Source organism: Indicator indicator, chromosome 25, assembly GCF_027791375.1.
Source record: "Indicator indicator isolate 239-I01 chromosome 25, UM_Iind_1.1, whole genome shotgun sequence".
Classification (NCBI taxonomy): Eukaryota; Metazoa; Chordata; class Aves; order Piciformes; family Indicatoridae; genus Indicator; species Indicator indicator.
This window is the reverse complement of record NC_072034.1, coordinates 13,095,019-13,116,854: the sequence shown is the minus strand read 5'-3', so window position 1 is coordinate 13,116,854 and position 21,836 is coordinate 13,095,019. Positions and strand designations below refer to the sequence as shown.

Sequence of the window (21,836 nt, the reverse complement as noted above, 5' to 3'; positions counted from 1 at the left end):
GGAGTGTTGGAGCATTGTCTATGTAACTGCAAGAGAGAAGGGTCGAAGTTCTCCAGAACTGGGTTCCATCCTTGATCTCTCTGAATCAGAAAGCAAGACAGACTTTGGATTGAATAATACTCTTCAAACACCCATCCTTGCTTGTTTGTTTCTTTTCTCATCACTTTATGTTGCAGGAAATAGAACATTAGCAAAGGAAGAGAGTTTTTAGTGTTAAAAAAAACTTGTCTCATAAACAGTTTTAGCTTCTGGTTTGCACCCCACACATAGATGCGCCCACAGGCAGTTCCCTTGAATTCCTGTTCCTGAAAGCTCTGATATCAGCTCTATAAAATGTGTGCTTAGGGACAAGATAATCATTCCCTTTCAGCTACTATCTCTGTTTACATTTGTGATCTGACTCAGCAATCTGCCTGCATTGAGCAGATCGTATCAATAAGTGAGTTATTTGTTTAATGTATCTTCTCCCAAACCCTTTCAAAAGCATCCATAAGAATATTTAGGGATTGTTGGTGGTACACACAAGTTTAATACTGAGTATTTCCAATGCATACTTGGGGTCTCTCTTGTAACAGATTGTAGTAAGAAGTTTTAAGTACACGAAAACAAGCAAGCCATGAATGTTTATTCAGCTTATGTTACTGTTTTGAGTACCGATAGAAAAGTGAAAAACCCTAAAAGAAGTGGGAGCAGGTAATTTAAATCCTTTTATCAGGTAAAAGCTCCATTTTCTTCTTTTTTTTTTTTTTTTTTTTTTTTTTTTTTTCCCCCTATTAGCCAAATGCAGACTGCATGGATGATATACCTCCAGACCTGGAAGCATCCATAGGAGGCCCACCAACCAACCAGATAACAGGAGCCAGCGATATAACCGTGAACGAGAGCTCCGTAGCCCTGGATCCCCCGGTGCGGACTGTGGGAGTGCTACAAGTCATCCAAGATGTAGACTCCTTTCCCCAGGCTGGGGAGGGTAACTTCACCACAAGCAGTAAGTTCCTCTTTCTGGCAGAATTTGCACTGAAATAAGCGTTTAGAAACCCGAATCCCAAACTGATCTCTTGTGTGGGAAAAACAGCCTTTGGGTTTTGGGTTTTTTTTCCACTGGAGCAGTCAAGGGCCATACCTTAAGCCCAGCCAAAATCTGCAAGGTGAGTCATTTTAAACATCATGGCATTCTGCTCTACTGCAAACACCTCCAGCCTGTGTGCAAACCAATGTGTTGAATAGAAACTCTAATTGGAGGCCCCTGCTTGGACAGAAGGAGCTATTTCAGTCAACACAGAGCAACAAAATCCTGCTCATCTTCAGATGTTGTCCATAGTAAGTGGTGCCATTCAAGATAGGCCACCATGTATCACCTGGCTTCCTCATGAAGCAAAGCCAATACCTGAAGGGATCTTCCCAATACCTGAAAGGATCCTACAAGAAGGCTGGAGAAGGACTTTTCATAAGGTTGTCTAGAAATAGGACGAAGGGGGAATGGTTTGAAGCTGAGGGAGAGTAGGGTTAGACTGGATCATAGGAAGAAGCTCTGCAGTATGAGGGTGGTGAGGCTCTGGAATAGGTTGCCCAGGGAGGTTGTGGATGATTCCTCCCTGGGGGGGTGTTCAAGGCCAGGCTGGATGAGGCCTTGAGCAGCTGAGTCTAGTTGAGAGGCATCCCTGCCTGCAGTGGGCAGGTTGAAGTAGATAATCTCTACGGTCCCTTCCAACCTAAGCCATTCTGTGATTCTGTGCATGTCCTTTGGCCTGCCTGTCACAGAATCACAGTACTGTGGAGGCTGGAAGAGACCTTTGAGGTCATCATTTCCAAACACTCGCTTAGAGCTCACAATCCCACCACTGCTGCTAGGGCATTGCCACTAAACCATGTCCCTGAGCACCACAGCCACGTTTTTTAAATACCTCCAGGCATGGTGACTTCACCACCATCCAGGGCAGACAGTTCCAAAGTCCTTTTTGTGAAGAAATGTTTCCTGAACCTCCCTTGGCACTCTCCTCACCAGGCTACATGTTACTGTGTGGGAGTTATAAATAGTGTCTGCAGCAATCATCTTTAGTGCCTTTGGTCAGGAAAAAAAAGAATGTTGAATTCTTATTTTGCCTTTCTTATGCCTTCTAACATCAACTGAAGCTCACCTGGTTATTAATTCATACTTTGACTTCTCATTTCAGAAGGATTGATGATCAGAGCATCTGTACTTGAAAAGCTGAGTGTGCTCAGGTTCAAGTAACACTGCCAATTTGTACAACAAGAGGAGAAATTTGGATGGTTTAGTTTTCACTTGGTTAAGGGGCACCATCTGAACCAGCAACTCTCAAAATGTCTTCATGCATCTCTGCCTCATGCATCTTTGTTGAAAATCTACTTCTGACAGGTTAAAAAGAATGTTGTCAGCTGTTTTGAGTGAGGATTGTACTAGTCTAAAATTCTCATTTTCAGGTAAAATAGCAGATCAGTAGAAAATACATATCTGGTTAATACCAGTTGGTGTGCTAGTATTGACAAGAGTGTTGCAGAAAGTCATCAGGTATACTTGAAGGGAGGCAGAAGAATGTAGTTTGTGTATGGAGCCACCTTAGGTCCTGGATAAACTACATTTTCAACCATTTCTAGGTACTGCTATGGGCCTGGGTGTGAAAAAGAGGGAGATGACAGGACTAGACTGAAATGATTGATCATGACTCTCCTTACTCCATGGAGATATTTGATAATCACATTGTCCCTCATTATTGCAGCCAGTGTCATGGCAGTGAAAATAGCTTCTGGAAAAACTAGACTAGTGTCCTTAGGCACAAAGCTGACCCAGAAGTGGATTTGAAGTTCTCCTTTTGTAGATTAGGTCCTGGTTTCAGGTGTTTTGCCTAGATTAGGTCCTGTTTTCAGGTGTTTTGTCTAGATTAGGTCCTGGTTTCAGGTGTTTTGCCTAGATTAGGTCCTGGTTTCAGGTGTTTTGTCTAGATTAGGTCCTGGTTGCAGGTGTTTTGTCTAGATTAGGTCCTGGTTGCAGGTGTTTTGTCTAGATTAGGTCCTGGTTGCAGGTGTTTTGTCTAGATTAGGTCCTGGTTGCAGGTGTTTTGTCTAGATTAGGTCCTGGTTGCAGGTGTTTTGTCTAGATTAGGTCCTGGTTGCAGGTGTTTTGTCTAGATTAGGTCCTGGTTGCAGGTGTTTTGTCTAGATTAGGTCATGCTTTCAGGTGTTTTGTCTAGATTAGGTCCTGGTTGCAGGTGTTTTGTCTAGATTAGGTCCTGGTTGCAGGTGTTTTGTCTAGATTAGGTCCTGGTTGCAGGTGTTTTGTCTAGATTAGGTCCTGGTTGCAGGTGTTTTGTCTAGATTAGGTCCTGGTTGCAGGTGTTTTGTCTAGATTAGGTCCTGGTTGCAGGTGTTTTGTCTAGATTAGGTCCTGGTTGCAGGTGTTTTGTCTAGATTAGGTCCTGGTTGCAGGTGTTTTGTCTAGATTAGGTCCTGGTTGCAGGTGTTTTGTCTAGATCAGGTACTGGCTCCAAGTGTGTTGTAGGTTAGGTACTGGTTTTGGGTTTGATCCTTTTGTATTCTAAGTCCTGGATCCAGCAAAGGGTGAGCAGCAAGATTTTAGGCCCAGCTGTCACCAATGGCCAGCCTGTGAGCTGGTGGCACACAACTTTCTCAAGACTGCTGGCGTGCTGGCAAGAGCTGTTCAAAACAAGATGTTATTTTGTTCCTTCCAGTAATTGTTTTTAAATGCATTTGAGGCTTATTTAAACAGTGAAGGAAAGATTTTCTTTCATGGTACCACAGAGACTGGGCTAGATGCTGGTCTTAGTTGTAAGCCTTCTAATGCTCCTGAAGTGAGTGTCTCCTCTGGCACATAATTATCCTTGTCCCACTGTTCTTTACAAGGTCCCCTATTGAAATTGGGAAAGAGGGCTGTGGTCTGGCCTTTACACCCACAGCTGCATGGCACATGCTGAGAAGAGCCAGCAGCTTGGTGCAAAGCCCAGCACTAGGGGTAGTCCATGCTTTTCATCCCAGGATCTTGGCGCACCAAGAAGTAGTTCTTCTGGTTTGTCATCATGGTAACAATGGGGTTGAGGCAGCCAGGGAGCACAGGAGCTCAGTAACTCTCAACCCATTCTCTTCCTCTCCAGTTCTCTTTCCAGAGTCTGTGGAAGGATCTGTGTCAGTCCAAACACATTTTTTCTTCTTTTTCCAAGTTGCCAGCCAAGTAACTGGGTGAGAAGTTTGCTCCGAGCCAGGAGAGTACTGGATGGCCTACAGAGATGCTTTATTCTGCCCTGGTGCCCTCTGGTTTTTCCCATTCCTTTAAGAACATTGGGCAATGGACACTAGCACTTGGGCAGTCCTGAGGGCTAACAGCAGAGCCCAAGGATAAGGAGCTTGCATCTAGACCAGCAGCTTGTCCAGGCACAAAGGTAATGAGGTAGCAAACCATGGAGTTTCAAGAGGTCTCCATCACCTGAAGAGGCTGGCTGTGTGGTCTGGGTAAGGACTTTGAGAAGGGTTTTCCTTTGGTTGTTTGATAGCTGGAAGGAGAAGAGAGCAGGGAGGTGGTAGGAAATTGCTAGGTAGTCTGAGCTCTGTGAAGGTTGTGAACCTGACTCCATCGTGGGGTGGCTGAAACAGACCTTTCCAGGGCTTTCTTCTGAGGAAAGAAGAGCCCTGAGAAAAGGCCCTCAAAGGATCTTGGGAGCTTCCAACCACCGTGCTTGTCACACACAGTCACTCAGGGATCTCTGGTTTAACACTTGGTTAGCCCTTGTCGCTCACCCATCATCACTGATGTGCAGACATTACTCCTCGTCTGGATTTCTCACTTGGAAATGGCATACAATACTTGAGTATTATTCAGTGGTGGGTGTGCAAAGTTACCTGTTGTCATCACCACATCCAAAGTGGTGTTCCCAGGAACAGAGCCATTTGGTCCCTTTTAGCAGCAGAGCTGCAGCACAGAAGAGGATTTTGGTTGGGAGTTAGAGGCTGAGTTCCAGCAGTGATAGGAATTTGCCCCTCCACCTGCCTTGTGTGGATTTGAGGTGACTTGGCAGTCTCAAAGGTAGAATTTCATGTCTTAGGAAGACCAAACTCTTCAGACAGTGAAACACCCAGGACCAGTGTATAGTTGTGGTAAGAAACCAAATGCTAACTAAATCAGAGGGCAGCTGTAGGCTAAAGAACTGGGTCAGAGCTGTCATATAGATAAGGCTTTATAGGCATTGTCTGTTTATTGTACTCAGGCATTATATTTCTCATATCCAGACTCCTCACAGTTACACAACTGCAGAGCTTGCTGAGCCTGCCCTTTCTGTGAACTAGCTTGCCTGGCATTGTGAGTGGTGATGCTGATTGCTCCTTGGGGTCTTTGCTGAAGTTGCTGGGTTCTGGCCTCTTTATCTAGCATTAGTGATGGGAGCATGCTCCGAGGCTAAATCCATGCTAGAAGGTTTTCTTCCTCTCATTCCTGAATCTGTGCAGACTGCCTCCAGTGCAGTCTTGACGTGGCACCCTGCATCCAGCACCAGCAGTCCTTGCATCCCTCCTTATTCCTGGCAAAGTTCAGTTCTCCAGGAGGTCAAGGACTTGCCTTCTTTCCACCCACTTCTGCAATACTTTCTGCTTAATTGTTCTTGCATCCTTTTTCTTTGTTGATTAATCATTCTGGTATTGTTGTCTTGTTTTGGATTTAATTTCCCTTGCTGTGCTTCCAGTGAGCATTCAGAGCCAGAAGAGCTCCCACAGTGTGTCTGGAGGGAGGATATTTCCAGAGTACTGTTCGCATCGGGCAAAGTTCTGTCTCCGTTGAAATCTGGTGGCAAAGCTCCCACCTTCTTCAGTGGGGCCAGATTTTCACTTCTGGAACTCAGCCAGTGCTTTTCTTTTTATTTCTGTGTGTTTGCTCAGCAGACATTTCCTCTTCTCTCCCTCCCTTTTTCTCCCCATGCTGCTGAATAGATAATGTCTTCCATGGGACCCTGGGCAGCGTAGTGTACTGTGAACATCTGGATGGGACTTCATTTGAGGGTCTCTCCCTGGGGTTCCTTGCTAAACCATGTGTCTTCTATGTAGTAGCACTGAGCACTTCAAAATGGACCAGCAGTTTCTTTCAGCTGGCTTCTACCAGGATCCAAGATTCGACTCTTCATTAAGTCCCTTGGGCATATCTATAGCCCAAAGTCTGTTCAGTATTTAGACTTAGTGACTGTTTGATCTCTGTGGTGGGATTTTGTGCAGGATCCTTGGAGAGTGTCTTGTAATGTGGTATTTCTGTATTCAGTCACTGCAAATGGGTGGATGGAAAAATTGAAAAACTGGAGTTGGGAAAAAAAAAGGAGGGGGGGAGTGAGGGAGGATGAAAAAATAGTGTGACATGCAGAAGAGTTCATCTCAGCTGAGTTTCCTGCTTTCACCCTATTGCTTTGGAGCTCTCCAGAGGGTATGTGAGAAGGGAAGCTAAGGTTCTTTTTCCACTACAATGTATCATAGCAATCTGTGTTGCCTAGTTTTCAGTAGTGAGTTATGTAAAATACTAACATCTTTTGGAACTTTTAGTGAATTTCCTGCTCTATAGATAATGTGAGTGTGAGCTGGACTTGGCCAAGATCTGAATTTGAATGAGCTCTGAGCTACATCCGCTTTGGAGGAGTGGAAGATGGATTTGGGATTTGAGGTGGACATTGGAATATTCTTTAGGTCAAGCTCAGCTGGGTTACAATTATATTTTTAAAGGTAGTTTGCTGGGAAAGTAGGATGTAGATATTCTAAAGGTTGAATGGTGACACTTGTGGGGTTAGGGGGGGGAAGTAGTTGCTAATATTTTTTGGCTTGTGTAGCATCTGTGGTCATTCATCTCCCTCAACCCATGTGGCACTTGCTAATTTCTGCAGCAGATAAATGTGCACTGCCTGAGTCTTTGCTCTCTGTTGGTAAATACCTGTAAGTTCTTCACTTCAGACAAGCTTTTATAGTCTTTTCAGCAGGATGTCTCATCATACTGCATCAGGCCTTAGAAATCCCACCAGCACTGTCTCTCTAGCTGGAAGAAGATCCATAAATAATTCCACTGCAAACATGGGCAGGAGTTTTAGTATGAGAAACCAAAAACTCTCCCCCAGGGTGTCATATCACCTGCAAAGTCCACCCAGTTTGGCAGGCTGTACAGCAGTGTGGGCAATCTAGAGAGTACCAGCAGTTCCTTTTCTGCCTCTGCCTTTGTTCTTTCCATAAAACCCTGCCAGTCTGTAGCTCATCATGACTGTTAGGACACTTAAGTCTCTTTGATAGCTCTTCATTAATTCTATTAATATAACTTCTCAAGTAGTTATTTTGATCTGTGTATGTCTAAAATGTCTTTGTGAAGAATAATCAGCCTTTGGAAGGGGATGGGAGTGCCTAAGAATCTGATCCACTGTTGTCTTGCAACCACTTGACTGTTCCTTCTTGCTATTAATAGAGGGGGTTTAGGCAGAGTGTAGAGGAGGAGGAAAAGGTGGGGAAACTCCCTAGACAGTAGTTAATACAGAAAGTTATTAACACTTGCATTGTCACCTAACACTGTCCTGGAGACAGAATTCTGGTGGGACCTAGTTAAAGATTGAGCAGGTTGGGTCCCATGTGGCTGGGGTATGACTTAAGTCCTTGGTGGCTCTATTAAAAGCCTGCACGGATGTTGCACTAAATAGTTGTCATGGGCTGAAAATTCCTGTGAGCTGAGGTCCTAGGTTTGTTTTGAGACATACACCAGTGCCAGCATAGTGTTGGTGGTTTGAAAGGCCAGCAGCAGTTTCAAAGAGTCACCAAGTGAAACCTAACTGGCACTAAAACTACACTCTGGATTACTGCATACACCTACAAGACTCCTGCCAGGCTCTGCGTGTGGACAGTGAAGTTTTCCTCTTACGAAACTGCTCTTCCTTTCCATGTCTTGAGATGTGAGGTAGGGACAAAGTGTTTCTATACAGCAAATTGCAGAAAGGGATGATCAAAAACGCTGTGAAACGAGGAGCAAATTTCAAGTCTAATGTTTTGTTTGTTTCACATCTGCACTGCATCCATAAAGATGGACACATCAGTTCCCACATCTCCCTTCTTGCCTGTAGACACACTGAGCTATGCCTGTGGCCCAGTCTGCCTTAACCTATAGTGACAAAAATGCTGCAGATCTTAAGAAACATGCTTAATAATTGGCTCTAGGGAGAGATTTAGAAGAAAATGTTCTCCTTCAGTCATGAAAGCTCCGTTTATAAATCAGTCTTCATATATAAATGCCATGGCAGTTACCAGCTTGCCTCTCTCTGTCCCACATTACTTGTTCCTACATCTTGTACTGTCCTTCCATTGTGCAGCTACCTTGTGAGTAGCCCAGTCCAAAACCTAACCAGTTTCTTCCTGGTTTGGGGGTTGTTTTGGGATCAGTTTCCTGATCCTAGAGTAGCTGTGCCACTACAACAGGAGGAAAGAAATGTGGGGCAGAAGAGAAGGACATAGAAGACAGGCTTCTTCCTGTTGCCAAAATCAAGCACAGTATCTCAAGCACAACTAGCCCCCCCCCCCGCCCCCAGCTGTCTGTGTTGCCCAGAAATCAGGATAAGCACGTAAGCAAAGTAAGCCTGATGTTTCAAATCTCATTTGAGTGCTCATACTGGAGTACACAGGCATTTTTTTAATGGTCAGTGAATACAAGAGACAAACAAGGATTTATTATCTTTGACAGTGAAACTCAGGGACAGTGCCATTGTAAAAACTGTGACAGCACACAAGCACATCCTTAGAAAGATGATTCCCAATTGCTCTGAATGTGTATTGCATGCATGCAAGGGAAAAGGGGATCTGAGGACTGGCATCAGTAATAGTGTAGCTCATATCTTTCTTTATACTTCACTGTCTTGAGCAGACAGCTAGGAAAAAAAAAAACATTGAACAGGAAAGCTTGTAAAGCAAAATGGACAAACAATGCAGAGTACAGTACAAATCTGAACTGCAGAGAGAGCAGATGACTTAATACTTAGCTGATCTCTTTGATTTGTGCTTAAGAATGAAAGCCTTGCTTTGCAAGAGATGTTCAGCATCTTGCATACAATCTGCTTGATTATTTAGGACTCATTGTCACATCTCAGATGTCTGTGGAGATTTTATTCTCATCAGTTTTCTGCACAAAAGCCTCCCCTGAAATCATCAGGAAGTGTTGGTGAAGATAAAATGTGCTACTGTGATTCTCTGTCTTTTCTGACAAACTCAGGAGCAAAGACAAACAGGAGACACAAGGATCCAGCTTGGGTCAGCACCTCAAAGTATGAATTGAGAAGTGAGACTGAGCAACAGCTCTCTAGCCAAGCAGGCAGAGGAAAGGCAGGATTCCAGGGCTGATGCTGCTGGTCAGTGCCAGTATTTCAGACACATCAGCCATGCAATAGTAATGCTCACCTGTACAGCTCAGACCCCAGAGACCCCTGCCAGGGTCAGACTCTGCTCTGCCAGTCGTATACAGACAGTAACAGATGGGAAAATTCACAGGTAAGAGCAGATTATAGCAAGCAACCAAGCCTAATAAATTTAGTGTGGGGGGGGAAAAAAAAAGACAGTGAAGAGGCAGCAGTGCCAATAAGAGTGAAAACATGAGGCTGGGATACAGGAGGCACTTTCATTTCTGCAGCAGTCACCCTTGATTCTGCTGACACCTATTTTGTTCTGGTTCCATCACTTCATAATGGAGAGCACACTTGCCTCAGTGCTCCTGCAGTGTTGTGACCTTTTCAAAGGTAACTCAAATGAAAGAACATTCAGGGATGCTGAAAATAGGACCCTCATGGTTGTATTCTGGCCCAGCTTGATGCTGTCTTTGCCACTCCAGTGACAAGGCTGATGTCCTGAGGAACATGCTCAGGCTGTACTCAGCACAGTGTTGCATTAATGAATACCTGGGCTCCCAAAATGCCCAGGAGCTACATGATAGAATATCCACCCTTTTATTGTCAATATCTTCTACAAGTGCCAACACCTTTGACTTCATTTTCACTCATGTTATCATACCTGAGTCACTCAGAGATTAAGCAAGAACCTATGCCCTGTGGTGGCAATAATTAAACCCTGTGTTAATACACATATTAGTGTGCAAACCAACTTACCTGGAGGTCTCTGTGGTGAATGTCTGCTCTATTTGCCACTGTCTAGGTAGCACAGTGCTGTAAGACAATTAAAAAAACACGTTCCTACAGGAAAAAAAAAAAAACATAGAAAATGTGTAGAACAAAGATACCACTGGCAAAATCAGAGTATGAAGAGCACTTAGCTAAAATGGCTTTATTAAATCATAGCATCTCAGTGGGGGGAAATAAAGTCACACAAAAGAGGTTTAAAAGCTGCAGTTCTTCATGCAAGGTAGTTAAATAATGAAATGATTTATAAAATATTTCTTTGAGAGACAGCTACCAAATGTGGTGTGTCAGGCATGTATGACAAACCTTGCTTCAGATTTTGCCCCCCGTGTGCAGGGGATCTTCAATTCAACTAGGAAGCTGCTAAACTTCATTACTGTTTTAGAACTGCTTTTTTTGAAAAGATAGTGGCACCAGAAAATTGGCTGTCTGTGTATGAAAAGCTATCACTCTGTAAGGCTAAAATAGTCTCAGAGTAGGAGATTTTGGGAAACTGACCCTCTGCCAACGTGCTCTGGGAGATGTAAAGTGTGCTCCCAGCTGCTGGGTAACCTGCAGCCTAAAGACACCCTTCCAAAGAAGAAGTTTTGAAGAACAGTTCTGATAGGAAAATTATCTTTTCAGTTGCTGACCCTCAAAAGTGCCTTGTTTAAGCTGCATATTCCACAGGGTGAAAACAATTCTATCTGTTTGCAGTAATTCACAGAATCACAGAAACATTCAGGTTGGGAAAGACCCTCAGGATCACCAAGTCCAACCCAGAACCTTGCTCTACAAGGTTCACCCCTAAACCATATCCCCAAGCACCACATCCAAATCACCTTTAAACACATCCAGGCTTGGTGACTCAACCACCTCCCTGGGCAGCACATTCCAATGCCTGACCACTCTTGCTGGGAAAAAAAAAAAAAATTCCTACTGTCCAGACTAAACCTACCCAGTCACAGCTTCTGTTTCTCTTTTCATGTTTTGTGGTTTGTTTGGTTGGGGTTTTTCCCCTCCAAATTAATCCTTCAGGTTTTACCTGATTATGACTGCAAGGTGCAAGTCCACTTCCCTTATAAAAACTGAAAATTTACTATAAATTTAAATTCAGCTTGTAAAAGCCCTCCTTCCAGGCTAGATAACTAATGTAACAATATTTTGATCTTTAGGGTTTTTTTTTCTAAAAGCTCCTGAGGCCTAAATATTCTCTTGGAACATCCTGGCAACTATCACTTCTCAGTGGGAGGAGTTGAAAGTGAAGAACTTGAATGGAAAAGGAAAGGCAGAAGGGGTTAAACCTGAACTTGATGTCACAGAATTTTTACTCTAAGTTTAGGAAATAAGAATGAACCAGTGCAAAGGTATTTACTTTTTTTTTTTTTTGAAGTTTTCTGATTGGTTTTCAGAGAGCTTCTCTTACTTTTCTAGGAACATATCTGTGCATAGGGTAGTATCTTTTTTTCCTCTCTGAGGAGTGTGAATGCTCATAACTCCAAAGAAAGTAGGAGTATATATTCTCTGAAAAGATTGAAGCAGAGTTAAGAAGCTTTAATGTGTTTGAAAATTACTCTGAGCTTCATGTATAGAGTGTTAAGGAGGCATTGATGGTAGTGGTGGTGTGCAAGTGACCTAATTAACATAGTTTCTAGTAAAATTCCAGCTGCATGAACTGAAATTGACCTTTCCCCTCCACTAGTCCAGGAAGAAACACTGAAAATTGATGTCTTGGTCTTGGCCTTTCTCATGTTCTCATAAGCTTTTCAGCAAGAGTCCCTGATAAAAGCAGTGACTTGAAGGGGATTTTTTGATGCCAGAAATTGTTCAATAGAAACTAGGTTGTGGCTGCAAGCTCATTTGAAAGGGAGTGCTAAATGCTCTTTGATTTATATAGCCTAAGACCAGTTTCTGCTACATCTCTACTGGGTTTCCTACCAGCCAGACCCAGGTCTTTAAAGGCACTTGGCCAGTAAGAAATTACCCTGCATGCTAGGACTGAGATGACTATTGGGTGAGTGAGGTCCCTCTTTAGTGTTAGATTTCCTGCTTGTTCTTGTTGCCCCTCTCTGGGTTTTAAATTGATACATCTGGAATTTTGTATGCAAGCAAATGGAGCTCACTTGTTTTGTGATGTTAGTTGTGTGAGCCATGAGCAAGGACAGCAAAAGGAGCTGGTTAAATGGGGGGGAAGCATGCAGCAAATAGAGCTCACTTGTTTTGTGATGTTAGTTGTGTGAGCCATGAGCAAGGACAGCAAAAGGAGCTGGTTAAATGGGGGGGAGCATGCAGCAAATAGAGCTCACTTGTTTTGTGATGTTAGTTGTGTGAGCTATGAGCAAGGACAGCAAAAGGAGCTGGTTAAATGGGGGGGAGCATGCAGCAAATAGAGCTCACTTGTTTTGTGATGTTAGTTGTGTGAGCCACCAGCAAGGACAGCAAAAGGAGCTGGTTAAATAGGGGGGGAGCATGCAGCAAATAGAGCTCACTTGTTTTGTGATGTTAGTTGTGTGAGCCATGAGCAAGGACAGCAAAAGGAGCTGGTTAAATGGGGGGGAGCATGCAGCAAATAGAGCTCACTTGTTTTGTGATGTTAGTTGTGTGAGCCACCAGCAAGGACAGCAAAAGGAGCTGGTTAAATGGGGGGGAGCATGCAGCAAATAGAGCTCACTTGTTTTGTGATGCTAGTTGTGTGAGCCATGAGCAAGGACAGCAAAAGGAGCTGGTTAAATAGGGGGGAGCATGCAGCAAATAGAGCTCACTTGTTTTGTGATGTTAGTTGTGTGAGCCATGAGCAAGGACAGCAAAAGGAGCTGGTTAAATAGGGGGGAAGCATGCAGCAAATAGAGCTCACTTGTTTTGTGATGTTAGTTGTGTGAGCCATGAGCAAGGACAGCAAAAGGAGCTGGTTAAATAGGGGGGAAGCATGCAGCAAATAGAGCTCACTTGTTTTGTGATGTTAGTTGTGTGAGCTATGAGCAAGGACAGCAAAAGGAGCTGGTTAAATAGGGGGGAAGCATGCAGCAAATAGAGCTCACTTGTTTTGTGATGTTAGTTGTGTGAGCCACCAGCAAGGACAGCAAAAGGAGCTGGTTAAATAGGGGGGAAGCATGCAGCAAATAGAGCTCACTTGTTTTGTGATGTTAGTTGTGTGAGCCACGAGCAAGGACAGCAAAAGGAGCTGGTTAAATAGGGGGGGAGCATGCAGCAAATAGAGCTCACTTGTTTTGTGATGTTAGTTGTGTGAGCCATGAGCAAGGACAGCAAAAGGAGCTGGTTAAATGGGGGGAGCATGCAGCAAATAGAGCTCACTTGTTTTGTGGTGTTAGTTGTGTGAGCCACCAGCAAGGACAGCAAAAGGAGCTGGTTAAATAGGGGGGAGCATGCAGCAAATAGAGCTCACTTGTTTTGTGATGTTAGTTGTGTGAGCCATGAGCAAGGACAGCAAAAGGAGCTGGTTAAATAGGGGGGGAGCATGCAGCAAATAGAGCTCACTTGTTTTGTGATGTTAGTTGTGTGAGCCATGAGCAAGGACAGCAAAAGGAGCTGGTTAAATAGGGGGGGAGCATGCAGCAAATAGAGCTCACTTGTTTTGTGATGTTAGTTGTGTGAGCCACGAGCAAGGACAGCAAAAGGAGCTGGTTAAATAGGGGGGAAGCATGCAGCAAATAGAGCTCACTTGTTTTGTGATGTTAGTTGTGTGAGCCACAAGCAAGGACAGCAAAAGGAGCTGGTTAAATAGGGGGGAAGCATGCAGCAAATAGAGCTCACTTGTTTTGTGATGTTAGTTGTGTGAGCCACGAGCAAGGACAGCAAAAGGAGCTGGTTAAATAGGGGGGAGCATGCAGCAAATAGAGCTCACTTGTTTTGTGATGTTAGTTGTGTGAGCCACGAGCAAGAACAGCAAAAGGAGCTGGTTAAATAGGGGGGAAGCATGCAGCAAATAGAGCTCACTTGTTTTGTGATGTTAGTTGTGTGAGCCACCAGCAAGGACAGCAAAAGGAGCTGGTTAAATAGAGGGGGGAGCATGCCTGCACTCCTGCATTAGGCTGGTGAGGCAAAACTTGGTTTCACATCTCAGGTCAAGGATATGGGTCAAGTCAAACCATATTCCCTGTCTCATAATGGCTCGTTTTGGGCAGAAAGGGAGACAGGATCAGAGGGAGACTCACCTTAAATGAATTGAAGAGCTCTAACTCAAAATGCTTGCTACTTAGTTTTAGTAAGGACTGGTGGGCTTGTGGTGGTTTGTTGTTTTGGTTTGTTTTGTTTTCTGCTTCTTTACATAACCTTTTTTTATAAATGTATTTTGAAACCAGCTTTGAGTGTAGCAGGCCTGGGCTGGCAGATCAAAGCTGTATTTTCTTTTTTAATGGGAAATAAATTTAAAATGTTGAGCTGTTGCAGTGTTGTCAAACAGATGTTCCAACGAAAAGGAGATTGGCATCAAGTGATTGGAAGTTTCTTAAATGACTATACCAGGAGATAATCTGTTGACCTTTTTCTTTGTGAATGCTTTTCTCAGATTGCTGTTGTGTACTCAGGTGCTTCTCTGTGAATGTGCATCAATATATACAGGATTTTGTTAGGATTTTGTCTGGTGCACTGCTACAAGAAACAGGAACATCTTGGACATTTCTCATCCAAGTAGACAGTGTTTCTGTATAGCTCCTGGTCAGATTTTAGTCCTCATTTCACATGCTAGTTCTGAGTTTTAAATGTGCCTCTTTTTATATTTTTTTTTCCCCTCCTTCCCTAAAGAATGGTTTTGGTTATATCAAAAATATTGCTAAATCCTTTATGCAAACCTTAAAAGGAGATCCAAAGGATATTTAAGAGGTGTTACATCTCTAAGAGGAAACAGGTTTGATACTGTGGTTGGTTGGCTTTTAGTTGTTTGTTTTTAATTTCTGAACTAATGCAAAGAGCCACATTTCTCATCAAAAACAAGTAAGCAAACCCCTGATTTATTCTGTCTGTGCAGAAGTTTGCAGGAAATCCTGGGAACCGTTCCTGCTGCAAACTGTGAGCTGTTTTGGCTGCACAGATCTACTTTGCTTTTTCCTGCTAGCACTCAGTCACAGTTACACAAGATTTATAGACCATACCAGTGCCTGACAATGCCATATCCCACCTGCCAATCCATAAATGTCAGCAGCAGTTTAAGTCATTTTGCACCCTTTGCAAAATGCCAACCCACAGCCTGGCACAAGATAGGTTGTGCTCACTACTGCCTAGGGACACACAGGCCCTTCCTGCTACACAGACCATCCAAACAGTGGGAAACCCTTGTTTTAGGAAGTTTTAAGTGCAAAAGTTCACATTTTGCTAGGGAGATACCTCTTTGTAGCCATGGTCAGACTTGCTTCTCAGCCAGAGAACCATCCACAACTGTAGATAGAACATTACTGATGGTGAAAGTATTGAGTAGGCTGCAGGAAGGATCAGAGCTGGAATAATTCCTGTTCAAAAACTACATAATTACACTGGAATGTAAAATATGTTGTGAGGTTTAAGAGAAAGGAGTGTTAGCAGCTGAACTCATCTATCATCATTGGATGTGAAAAAAAAACAAAGTAAATCTCTGTGGGTTGCTGTTGCATGAAGGGTTCTTTTGAAAACCAGGTATTAGAGCTTTTAACTGACATCTGGCAGTGGTTCTGCACTGGCAAAGAGATGAACTGAGTAGCTGGGGAGCTTGTACAAGTGAGTGATGCTAATTGCTAGCAAATCTGAAAGGGATTATATTGTGCAGCCACTACAATAGTGGAGAGTAGACTCAGCCACCTAGGACATCCCATCCAGTGCAAGGCTCCTAAGGCTTCCTCTTCAAGTAAAGAGACACCCTGCATGTGTTAAAGGAATTGTTCTGCTGAAGCTATTTTGAAGCCTGGTTCCTGCACAATCCGCCTTTTCTTGCTGTTGTTTTAAAACAACATTCTCAGACTCCAGAGAAGATGAAAACACTGAAGCATTTCAGGCTGCTTATTTTAAAGGAGCCATTTATGGTAGCTCAAGCAGTTGGTGGTGACTCAAGTGTTTGTAAGTGCTGAGTGAAGGTCAGAGCTGTCCTTAGTGTGTGTGTATGAGGGAGGATCAGACACAAGTAGCTACCAAGAGTGCATCTGAAGGCAGGGCACTAGAACTGAAGTGTACACTGGTTTCAATCAAGGTAAAATGTCCTGATGTAAAGATTCTGTGAAACTGGATATTAAAGAAAGCCTCCTTGCAGAAGCTCTCAATTATCCCAGGGGCCTCATAAGAGAAGTGTCTGAATGTTGTAAGAAGCCCATAGGGATGAGATTCAAATTAGTCAAATATGTTACTTTGAAAGCCTTTAGAATTAATTCTAAAAAAAAAAAAAAAAAACTGCTGCAATCCTAATGAAATTAAGGGGTGGCACATCAGATTGTCCCATTATTTTTCCTCATTGTTAATGCACATGTAAATGACTGAAATTGTTTCTCCTGTATGGAAAACTGGATCTTCTTATTTAATTATCATTCTAAAATGTTTTGTGTAGGCACTAAAAAAAAAAAAGCCTGGTTAACCAATGGAACCATCCCCTCCCTGTATTCAGAAGAGAAGTCTGTTTTCCTGTGTAAGGCTCAGTGAGGTCCTGGGCAGCTTGGTCTAGTTGAGGATGTCCCTGCTGACTGTGGGAGGTCAAAGTGAATGACCTTTGGAGGTCACTTCTGGCCTGGACTATTCTATGTGCCCATCCTGATATAGCAAAGATAGTATAGCTACAGGATATGGCTGTAGGCATCTGTTCAGCTTCCTTCTTTCTTCCAATATGTCCATCAGACCTGTCTGCAGGATGTTGTACTGCTGCTGAGGCCACAGCATCAGGAACAACTACCCCTTCCAGTACCTGGTGGAGTTTGTCAGGCTGGAAAGCATGTGCTATGCTTTTAAAGAGGGGATTGGAAGCCTTGAGCAATCTGGTCTGTTGAAAGGTGTCCCTGCCCATGGTGGGGGGGTTGGGACTAGATGATTTTTAAGGTCCGTTCCAATCCAAACCATTCTGTGAAGGAATCTATGATTTCTCACAGTCACTGTGTGGTTGAGGTTCCATGATTCTGCTTGCTTTTTTGTTGTCTTACCTGAGATTTTTCTGCAGCTGAATTGCACTGAAATCAATCTTTATCTTTTGGACTGCAGTTCAGTAGGTAAGCCATGGCCTATGATAAAATATATAATTAAAACTGTCTGATTCAAATCAGGTTAGGCAGTCCTGGAAAGTTCAAGAACAGATTTTCTCAGGGCTGTTGTGCTGCTTCTGTCACACCTTCTCTCTTTTTATTGATCTTTAACCTGTGCAATGCAGTTTGGTCAAATGTCTCCCATTTTTCTGATCTCATCTCCTTGACAGTGCTGTAGGAGCATGAGTATGTGAGAGGAGATGGTCAAATGAGAGCAATGAGGAGTGGAGAAATGGTCAGATCCTGCAAGTCCACATGTGGCTGGTGGGAGGCAAGACACTTGATTTTGCTGCCAGGTAGCAGAGGAGGCGGGGGGGAAAGTGAGACACACAGTGTCCCACTACCACAAACACCTCTGCACATGTCTGTGTTTGTGGGCAGCCCCTGGGTAGCACAGAGGGTGCTGAGGCTGTGTGGCTGGATGACCACTGAATCCCAGACGTGGCAGGCATGGTGGTCCCACAGCTGTGCCCTGCCTCTCAGGCATTGAAGCTGCTGCTGCCACAGGGCCATGCTGCTTCTCAAGCATGTTGTTTCCTTCCACTGAACAAAAAGGAAGACAGTTTTCCCCTTAAGGCAAAAGTTACACTGTTGAAAGTTGTATTTTGCTAGTGACTGCAGAAAAAGGACATAGCCAATACATGGCTTCCTCCAGCACCACTGTGGGATTTTTCTCTTTTGACTTCATTACTCTGTGCATTTTTTTTTCCACATCTAGTGAGATAGACGTCCCTGGGTGATGTTTTTACTGCAGACATTTCTAATGGAAATAAATTTCAGCCAAGCATCCCCCTCAGCAATGTGCATGGAGAGGAAGAGGTTCCTAGCAATATGCCCAACATTCTAGAGCCCAGGAAGTGCTGGGCTGACGACTTGCCCCTGTCTGTGGAAATGTCCTGGAGATCCCAGGTGGAGCCTGGTATTAGCAGCATTGGAAAGGAAGGCAGAGAGAAGGAAGCAAAATACACATGCACTTTAGTCAAGTAATTCCACCACTGATGAGCTCTTCAGCCACCTCCTTGTGTGATTTCTCATTAAACCCTCTAATGTATGCACAGGAGGTTTTGTGACGTCTTTGCAGAAGGATGTTTGTTGTAACTGCTCTTGAAAATGGCAGTCCATGATTTGTCAGTGCTCTGCTTTGCTAGAGACCTAGGGGTTTTGAGAGCTATTAAGAGGTATTGAAAGAGACAGATTTGAATATCATGTGCATGCTGCTGTATCAGATGAAGTCAGAGTGAGTGACAATGAGCTCTTCCAACCCCCGCACTCAAAAATTAGCAGGAGTTGTCTTTAAAGCATAGAATCACTAAGGTTGGAAAAGACCTCTAAGATTGAGTCCAAATTGTCAGTCCAACACCACCATGTCCCCTAAATCATGTCCCAGAGTTCCATTTTTTAACACCTCCAGGTATGGTGACTCCACCACCTCTCAGGGCAGCCTGTTCCAATGCTTGACCTGTTACAGCTGTGTACCTGCTTGAAACTGAGGGAGCACTTCATAGTGATTAGGCAGAAATGCTGTGGCTTAGTTTTTTGTTTCTTGTCTCAGCAGCCTGAGTTTCACATCAAGTTCTCATAATTAATTGTCCCCATGCAGATTTTTCACTGGCTAGTAGCCACCTTGCACATGAGCTGAAGGAAGAGTGAGAAGCTTCTAACATCCTTAAAGAAGAGCTGCAATAATCTGAGATCTCTTGTAACAGCCTAGCTAGGCCCTGCCCTGCAGGTCTGCTCTCATGTTCTAATCTCACTGTGCACCCTTCCTGGGTTGTTCTTCCAAGTACCAAATAGCCTTTCTTATGTTCCCACAAGGGAATGCCAGAGGTGGCATTTCCACTTCCCAGGAGTATCGTGGTCCTGGGTGCCTTTGCAGGATCCAACTGTGCTGAAGCTGTTAAGCAGACATCATAGCCATGGGTTGCAGTTTCCTCCAGGTCCTACTGTGTGCCAGCAGACCCTGCTGCAGGTGCAGGTGGTCTGGGATAGGCTTTTTGGTTGCCTCAGTGAGAAGGAAGGTGAACATCCCTCCAGGATGGGTTGAGCAGGGTGCAGAGCAGCATGGCAAATCAGAGCTGCTGTGCAAATGGGGGGTTAGCAGGGATCTGCAAGCCTAAGGAGGAGCTATCTCAGGTGGCTTTGTGTGGCTGATTCTGTCATGGAGTCCCCAAAAGAAAAGTCCCAGCTCTGCAGTGTGATCAGACCAGAGAAGAAGGGTTTGGAAACCACTATCTTCCATTGAGTCTTCTGGTTTAACATGGTACCATGCTTGGGGATATTGCAATACCTCTCCAGTGGGACTGCTCTGAGGGATCTGTGTGGTGTTGGCCAGTAAATCTCTTAAGTCACCCCATGCAATGATGATTCTTCCTTATGTTCCTTAGGAGCAGAAGGGAACTGAAGTTCCTCTGAGCACTACACTCCAGCTGGTTCGATCCAGCGCATCCCGTGGCTGGGTCAGGCTGTAATTTCCTTCTCCTTTCAGGCTTGCAGGAAGCAGAGCACACTGCTGACATGGGGGTTTAAGGTATAAATAAGGAAGTTCAGTCACAGTAGTGGTCACCAGGACAGGTCATGGAAACTGAGATGCACTTCATTAAAGTGTGTGATGGCATTTCTTGGGTGTAAAAGTCTCTTACTATGCCAGCCTGCCTACAGAGCGTGGTATTTACAGTGTTAACTCTCCTTTTGACACACACCTGCTATCCCTTCTGGTGGTGGGGCTGCAGGTGTTTGCTCACTGCTTAAAGGGTGAATCTTTCTCCACACTTCTCAAACTCACCTTGGCTACTGGAAGAATCCATGCAATATACCGTACACACTATTAACATCATAATAATCTGGGAGCCTCACTAGAAAAAAAAGAGACAGAGGTGCTAGAGTGGGTCCAGAGAAGGTCAGTGAAGCTGGTGAAGGGTCTGGAGAGCAAGTCTTGTGAGGAGCAGCTGGGGGAACTGGAGTTGTGTAGTCTGAAGAAAAGGAGGCTGGGGAGAGACCTTCCCTACAGCTCCCTGAAAGGAGGTTGGAGCAAGGTGGATGTCAGTCTCTTCTCCCTAGTAACAAGTGATAGGACAAGAGCAAATGGCCTCAAGTTGCACCAGAGGAAGTTTAGATTAGATGTTAGAAGAAAGTTCTTCACAGAAAGAGTTCTCAAACACTGGAACAGGCTCCCCAGGGAATGAATCTCCATCCTTGGAGGTGTTTAAAAGATGCAAAGGTGTGGTGCTAAGGAACATGGACTTGGTAGAGCTAGAGAATGGTTGGACTGGATGACTTTAAAGGTCTTTTCCATCCATTCTCTGATTCTCTAATGAAGCGTGAGTATTTTGAACCTTACCACTCAATGCTCTTCGTTTTGCAGTAACCCTAAGGAGCCCTGGTTGTTTAGCATCTGCTGAGAAAACTAAATGCAAAAGTAGTCCCCATGCACACCTGATGTTTTAAAGATACAGCATCATGGTACCACAGGGATGGCTTGCAGATGTCGAGTGGAAGGAGGGTTCCCTCCCCTCCTTTCTCTGTTTCTGAATGCTTCTGTCTTGAAGTTGGCTGCAGTGCTGGCTTTGTGACTGAGCCAGCCTGCTCAGCTGCTAGGCTAGCAAAATAGATTTCCAAGGTAGTTTTCAGGATTTTTTTTTAAAGTTAAGTCAGCAGATCTGACTCCAGATGGGTAGCAGAAGGGTGTGCTAGGGCAGGAGAGCTGGACTTCCACTTCTTGGCTCTGTCATGCTGCTGGTGCACAGATCTGCACTGGCAGGGGGGTTGGACCCAATGGTCTCTGGAGGTCCCTTCCAACCTCTAATGTTCTGTGATTCTGTGAGTCTCCTCTGGAAAATTTCAAGACCCATCCGGATGTGTTCCTGTGCAACCTGCACTAGATTCTGTGGTCCTGCTCTGGCAGGGGAAGTTGAACTTGCTGATCTCCAGAGGTCCCTTCCAACCCCTAACATCCTGTGATCTGTACTTCAGCCAGGTCAGAAACTTGGTCTGCACGCCAAGAAATTAAATGGAAGGACAGAACTGCTCAGAGGGTAATACCTGCACCTGAAGTGTTGGTTACAATGCTCAGGACTGCACACAACAATAGTGACCTTAGTTCAGTCTGGGCCTAAGGGACTTTTTGTGAGTGAATTGGATGAAGAACTGAATTAGACTTTTTCTTTAACATGAAATTGAAAACTTAATGTTTCTTAGTATTCATAGAGGGCCATTGGGAGTCACAGAACAGTGAGGATTGAAAGGGACCTCTGAAGATCATCTAAGCCAATCCCTCCCTAGAGCAGGATCACCCAGAGTAAATCCAGAGCAGGTCCAGGTGGTTTTGAAATTCACAGCACACATTAACACAGTTGATGAAAATTAGTTTCTTGGTCTTGCCAAAACACAGAATGTCTTCTCAGGTGGTAAAGCATATTGCTTAAGTACAACTTGTTCTAAATGTAGCCTTCAGGAAATTGGTTGTATTACTAATAATTTCCTCTTATCTCTTTTGATGCTTGACTTG

At 44.1% G+C, this 21,836-nt stretch overlaps 1 protein-coding gene across 1 annotated transcript in view; it reads left to right on the top strand.

The window, feature by feature from the left end:
- Nucleotides 1-21,836, top strand: part of RNF150 (ring finger protein 150) — a 123,880-nt gene that overhangs the window by 94,895 nt on the left and 7,149 nt on the right. Inside the window, exon 6 of the mRNA XM_054392357.1 lies at nt 778-988. Coding sequence (XP_054248332.1) covers nt 778-988 — 211 coding nt within the window. The remainder of the gene's footprint in view (nt 1-777; nt 989-21,836) is intronic.